The 7,500-nt window shown below is 33.9% G+C and overlaps 1 protein-coding gene across 1 annotated transcript in view; it reads right to left on the bottom strand.

Moving 5' to 3' along the window:
• Positions 1 to 7,500, bottom strand: part of LOC137628516 (uncharacterized) — a 64,331-nt gene that overhangs the window by 52,258 nt on the left and 4,573 nt on the right. Inside the window, exon 4 of the mRNA XM_068359668.1 lies at positions 6,659 to 6,867. Coding sequence (XP_068215769.1) covers positions 6,659 to 6,867 — 209 coding nt within the window. The remainder of the gene's footprint in view (positions 1 to 6,658; positions 6,868 to 7,500) is intronic.

The raw sequence follows: 7,500 nt of genomic DNA, 5'->3' as shown, positions 1-7,500 counted from the left end.
AAACTCTCTTGTGAAATACTATGGCTGTAATTTCTCGATATTGGCAATGATGAGTGATAGAAATCTACAGAAAAATCCAGTTGAAGCTTCCAAAGCAACGCCTTTGATAAGACTAAATATTTATCTTAGAAATTAGTAAAATTAAAGATGACCTCAGCTATAACTAACTGGTGCAACGTTTGACTCCCATTTGCTAGGTCAGCGGACCGTTCCCATCCAGCCTGACGCTCGCAATTGTACCCATCTGTAAATGGAGTCAAGATTAAGGGAGTCAAGATTAAGGGAGTCCCGGAGACTTGTAAATTAATGATAAATCCATGAAATAACTTTGTTGTCTAATCAATTTCCTTTAGTTGATTCCTCAATAAAAAAAAAAAAAAAAAAAAAAAAAAATAAATCTTTCCTAGGAGTCAAGGTTAAGGGAGTCCCAGAGACTTGTAAATTAATAATAACTCCATGAAATAACTTTATTGTCTAATCAATTTCCTTTAGTTGATTCAAAAAAAAAAAAAAAAAAAAAAAAAAAAAATTCTTTCCTAGGAGTCAAGGTTAAGGAAGTCCCGAAGACTTGTAAATTAATGATAAATCCACGAAATAACTTTATTATCTAATCAATCACCTTTAATTAGTTCCCCAAAAGTAATTTGGTAAAAAAAAAAAAAAAAAAAAAAAAAACACGTTCTTTCCTAGCCATATTTTTTTCGTATTGGAAGAGAGCGTATAGGAAGCCACTATATCAGCTGGGCTGCGGGTGCGTACGTCAGAATAAAATTCGGCAGAATATCTTGCTCTGAAAATATAGCAAAAGCATATTCCAATGGGTTTTGTGTGTATTTTTAGATGGAGGAGGAGGAGAGGAGGAGGGAGGAGGAGGGAGGAGGAGAAGAGGGAGGAGGAGGAGTGAAATGAGGGAAGGAGAGAGGAATAGAGTACAAGGGGGTGGGGGGGGGGAGGAGGGGAGGAGGAGAAGGAGAAGAAGAGGAGGGAGGAGGAGGAGTGAAATGAGGGAAGGAGGGAAGAGTAGAGTACAGGGGAGGTGGAGGAGGGGGTCGTAAATTTACGAGACTGCAGGAAATAACCTTTTATCCCCTAAAGGCTGCTCCATCATGTTCAAAGCTGTGTTTTATTCCCCCCCCCACCCCCGGGGTTCCAGGTGAACAGGTTCTGAAGTCTCTCTCTCTCTCTCTCTCTCAAAAAGAAAAAAGAAAAAAAAAAATTCTTATCTCTCTTTCCCGAGATTTTTTCATACCTGATCTACTTTTTTTTTCTCTCTCTACTTAAAAATTTTGTCTGGCTTTTTCTCATGTTTTTTTTTTATGTATTATACTATTTTTTTTCCTCTCTCTACTTGATATTTTGCATTTTCAGTCCAAATTCTTATTTCTCTTTCCGAAAGATTTTTGTACCTAATCTCTCTCTCTCTCTCTCTCTCTCTCTCTCTCTTGTATCGCTACTTAAAATTTAGTCGTATCACACTAAATTCCTACTTCTCTTTCCAAACGATTTTTGTACCTAATCTCTCTCTCTCTCTCTCTCTCTCTCTCTCTCTCTCTCTCTCTCTCTCCAAAGTTTTTTTCTTACATATTCTACAATAGTTTTCTTTTGTCCTTTCCCTCATCTCATATGCTCTATCTATCGATCTCATTTCTATCTACCCCCATCGGTCTCTTAGACCATTCAATTTCTATCTCTTCAATATCTATCAACGCAAACATGTTTATTTTTCCTCTTTTCTTATCCATATAACTAATTTCGTATTTTCGATATAACTAATTTCGTATTTTCGCTTTTACGTGTGTGTGTGTGTGTGTGTGTGTGTGTGTAGCCCAGCCTCTTTCATACGTGTGTGTGTTTGTGTGTGTAGGCCAGCCTCTTTCATGGGTCCGTCCTCCAAGCAAGAGGACCCCTTTAAATACATTTCGGCGATTGTCTCCGCCACGTCTGTTGTTAATGATAATCAGGTTTCAACGATGGATTGATAATGGATATCTACGCCGATGCGTAGCGAGGAAAACCTCGAGGCGTTGGGAGGAAAACAGCAAGGAAACGTATACGCTTTAGAAGGAAAATTAGGGAAAACCGTTGGCGGCAATTTTCTTGACAAGGAAACAAGAAAACATAAGTGACCAGGGTTACCAGATGATTTCCACTGGATTATCGTACATGAGCCTTAATATTATCGATTTTTAACCAAAGTTATCGTACACACTTTCGACATAATTATTAAGGAGTAACATAAATTACTTATTTCAAGGTATTTTAGCATAATTGTTTAATTAACACATTATATATATATATATATATATGTATATATATATATATATATATACACACACACATATATAAGACTTCAGTGTTTCATATCTAAAGAAATGATTGCATTATACACAACAACATAAACAAGAAAATATATAGTAACACATGGAATAGTATACAAACCACACGTATGATGCAACAAGAAAAAACCACGTCGAAGTATTAGAGAATATAGACATACCAATAAAAAGGACGTATTAAAGGCAACGGAAGAAAAGCAAGAGTTAAGAAGGAAACACACCGAAGAGAATAAACAATGAGAATAAAAATCATACGTAGGATGGAATAGGATAAATAACGTCGAAGTATTAAAGAATACAGACATACATATGTAAATGGCGTATCAGAGACAACAACGCAAGCAGCCAATAAAACAATGAGCATAAGTATCACGTAAAAGAAGAAGAAGAAGAGGAAGAAGAAGAAGAGGAAGAAGAAGAAGAGGAAGAAGAAGAAGAAGAAAAATTATCGTATTATAGGCAATACAAGCAGCCAAGAAAACAATGAGCATAAGTATCACGTAAAAGAAGAAGAAGAAGAAGAAGAAGAAGATGATGATGATGATGGAGAAGAAAAAAATATCTTATTATTGGCAAAACAAGCAGCCAAGAAAACCACGACTATAGGTATCACGTAAAAGGAACAGAAGAAGAAACAGAAGGAGAATAAGAAAACGCAGCTTGGCCAACAACAGCCATACCTATCACGACGTCTTGATAATAGATATAGAAGGGAGACATAGAAAAGGGGGGAGAGGTCGTTACGCTCGGCGTCTTCTCCGAAATTGGCTGTTATGTCCAAATAGACATTTTTATCTTCCAGGGGACCTACCCTTCCCCGGTCCCCTGGAGACTCTGAGAGATGTCACGAGGAGAAAAAAAAATCTTATTCCGTGATCCCTATCAACTCCCATCTAAGTGGAATGACTGTAATAGGGACACACATAAAAAAAGGGTTGTTTCTTTAAGTTAAACGATTACCATTACAGCATTACATTCCTTCTGTAGTTTGTGATGTTTTGTATTCATCGGATTTTAACCTTTAGAAGTTTCTATACGTTGAAGAAAAGACATCAATATACGTAACAATGTAATGGGGGGGGGGGGGGGGTTGAGGTACATATGACACATTACTATACTACCCAACGAATGCCAAAATATAATGGATTCCCCCCATATCTGAAGACATTCGTGTTTACGCATATCTAACCATTTAGCAGTTATTTCTGACGGGTCGCGTACACTATTCAATCAATCCTTACGAAGAGACAGCTTGCCTACGTCAAGATATGATAAGAGATATATCTTCAAGTTTTTGACGATTAATTTTCGCTGAGATAACATCTTCCAGTGAAAGGCTGAGAAAACATTCGATTCTCAGAGGTCTTGGTAAAAAAAAAAAAAAAAAAAAAAAATGAAGTGTGTACAATAAAATCTATTTTGGAACATGAAGTTATTTGTTGATAATGCTGTTTACGATGATAAAGCTATTTATGAAGATAAAGTTATTTGTAAAGATAAAGGTATTTATAAAGATAAACGCTATTTATAAAGATATTTGTAAAAGTAAAGCTATTTATAAAGATAAAGCTATTTATAAAGTTAAAGCTATTTGTAAAGATAAAGCTATTTACAAAGATAAAGCTATTTATAAAGATAAAGCTATTCATAAAGATAAAATTATTTGTAAAAATAAAGCTATTTTTTAAGATAAAGCTATTTATAAAGTTAAAGCTATTTGTAAAGATAAAACTATTTATTAAGATATAGGTATTCATAAAGATAAAGCTATTTATAACGATAAAACTATTATAAAAATAAAGCTATTCTTAAAGTTATTTAAAAAGACAAAGCTATTTATAGAGATAAAGCTATTTATAAGGATAAAGCTATTTATAAACATACAGCTATTTACAAAGATAAAGTTATTTGTAAAAAATACAGCTATTTGTAAATATACTATTTATATCTTGAGGGAAGTTTCCAAAATAGATTTTTTTAAAGAATAATGTTCTTCGACAACTATAAGAAACAAAAGAATTTTGAAATGACAAGTTATAGAAACTGCCACATATATCTATGAAAAGATTAAATCTGCACTTTAATTGATAATGATAGTTACAAAATGAATACAAAAATAACAGACTGAGAAATAACTAAACATAACTAATAAAATGGTTAGATATAATATTATTATTATTATAGTCGTTGTTATTATCATTATTATTATTATAATTATTATTTTTTTCATTATCATTATTATTATTATTATTATTATTATTATTATTTTAATTATTATTATTATTATTTTTTTCATTATTATTATTATTATTATTATTATTATTATTATTATTATTATTATTATTATTCTATTTTCATTATTATCATTAATATCATTATAATTATAATTATTATTATTATTATTATTATTATTATTATTATTATTGTTGTTGTTGTTGTTGTTGTTTATTTTCAATTTTAAAAATACCAAATTTTCAATAACTCAAATCAAATATTGAAAAAACAACAGCTCTCCAAGACTATTAAAAAGGCAATATTTTCAAGGCTCTCTTTATAATTTATAAATGAAAGATCTGTTTTAATGTTTAACTGTTCTTAAAATATTTCATTACTTCTCATAAAGTTTATTTATTTCTTCATTTCCTTTCATCAACTGGGATATTTTCCCCTGTTGGAGCCCTTGGGCTTATAGCATCTTGCTTATTTTTAAATAGGGTTGTAGCTTAGCAAGTAGTAATAATAATAATAATAATAATAATAATAATAATAATAATAGGTCCCTTAGGCTTATAGCATCCTGCTTTTCCAACTAGGGTTGTAGCTTAGCAAGTAATAATAATAATAATAATAATAATAATAATAATAATAATAATAATAGTAATAATAATGACAATAAAATAATAACACCAAACAATAATAATAATAATAATAATAATAATAATAATAATATAGAAAGACATTCCAACCAACAAATCAAAAGGTAATTCATTCTTAAAACAATATTGTAAAAAAACAACAAAGTCCGAACACCAACAAACCACAAAGGGAAACAGAAAATCGACACGACCCAAAAACCGCAACCGATGAGGTCGTCTGCTCTGAAACACAACAACGATTCATTGTCCAGAAGAAAACAAGGAGGTTAACGTTGCATTGTTTCCTAGAGTCGAGTTTTGGATTCATTATGCACCATCTCGGGTTTTATGTAGGCCCATTTGCCCGGGATTCTCCCTCTGTCTTTCGACGTCAGGAAGCCATAAACCTTATATAATTGTCCTTCTGTCTCGCTCCTATGAGGAACGCCGAGTGCAATGAAGGCATCACAGGGAAGGATTAAAAGAAACGAGAGAGAGAGAGAGAGAGAGAGAGAGAGAGAGAGGGAGAGTGAGTTGCAAGGATTTTGGATGTCTCAAAGACTTTTTAATCCATCCGCGGAGATTCCATTTGCTCTTTGAGAGAGAGAGAGAGAGAGAGAGAGAGAGAGAGAGAGGTGGGAATTTTAAAGTCAATACACGATTTAAGAGAGGGAAATTTAAACTTGAATTTCGTTAAGTAACCATCAAGTTGGAAAACCTTCAGTTTATAATTCCCTTCCTTGATTTTGACACCTGAGATTATTCTACTATGTGGAAGGGTTTCTTTTATGTATGGCGATGGGTTTTGATTTGTTTTCTCTTAATAATAATAATAATAATAATAATAATAATAATAATAATAATAATAATAATAATAATAATAATAATAATAATATACTTTGCAACGGCTTATTCAATTGATATGCTTTGCAAGATAGGGAAGCGATAGACTTGCTCCTCAATTGTAAGATGACTATAGAAATCCCTTCGTGATGTACAGTTGGACACCTCGCTCTTAAGTGCACCCAGGCACACCTTTACTACACTGCGAGTTCCTGTGTTTAACCCCACCCACCACCTCTAACATCTCCTCCTACACCTTCTAAGAGAAGAACACTCCAAAATTAAACCATTGTTCTCTAGTTATGGGTAGTGCCATAGTCTCTGTACCCTGGTCTTCCATTGTCTTGGGTTAGATTTCTCTTGCTTATTGGTACACTCACGCACACTACTCTATCTGGTTCCTTATTCCCTTTTCTCACTGGGCTATTTTCAATGTTGGAGCCTTTGGACTTATAGCATTCTGCTTTCACAACTAGGGTTGTAGATTAGCAAATAATAATAATAATAATAATAATAATAATAATAATAATAATAATAATATCCATCTGGTTACTCGACGTGGTGTGCCAAGGACTCCTGCATCCAAAACAAAAGCAAGATTTCGAGACCACAATGGAGACCTACCCGTAGGAGAGGAGGGTCGCAAGTGACTTCGGCCATGTTGTGAATGAGCTGATGGGCGTCCTGTGTAGTAAGCGTCTTATTGATGTTGTCCACGCACACCCTAGCGGGTTGACCTCCCTCGGTGTAGCGAAGAAGGCCCTCTCGGTTGTAGACGATCCACTGCTGCTCCGTCAGGGCTTCAGGCTCCGTGGGAGTTGGCGTCAGAGATACTGCAAGTAGGAATATCTTTAGTTAGTGAAACAAATATAGGGATACTGCAAGTAAGAATATCTTTAATTTAGTGAAACAAATATAGAAAGAAAAAAAGAAGTATTAAACCTGATGTGTAGGAAAAGACCAAACAGTATAAGAAGATAAAACTTTGGAGGCGCCGTTGCAAAGGCTATTGCCTCACCCCTAAACCTGAAGCTGGAGGGAAGACGGGTGGGGGGGGGGGGGGGGGGGGCCATGTCAAGTGAGGTTATCTTCCAATGGTCGTGGGAGAAAGATTTCAAGATGTCTTAAAATGGAGTTAAATTGTCTCATAAATTAAAAATCACAGTTGAAATGGCTGTGAAACGGAAATAGAGAGGATTTACATTTAAAGAAAAATACGGAAAATCAATATCTTGGAATGTGAAACTGATGATAAAATGTCCTGCAACTCAAGAAACTGATGTTAAAATGTCTTGAAACTCAAGGAACTGATGCTAAAATGTCTTGCAAGTCAAGAAACTGATGTTAAAATGTCTTGCAACTCAAGGAACTGATGCTAAAATGTCTTGCAACTCAAGGAATTGATGCTAAAATGCCTTGCCACTCAAGGAACGGATGCTAAAATGTCTTGCAACTCAAGGAACTGA

Source organism: Palaemon carinicauda, chromosome 36, assembly GCF_036898095.1.
Source record: "Palaemon carinicauda isolate YSFRI2023 chromosome 36, ASM3689809v2, whole genome shotgun sequence".
NCBI classification, from domain to species: Eukaryota; Metazoa; Arthropoda; class Malacostraca; order Decapoda; family Palaemonidae; genus Palaemon; species Palaemon carinicauda.
The sequence above is the reverse complement of the archived record's forward strand: the minus strand, read 5'-3'. Positions and strand labels throughout refer to the sequence as shown.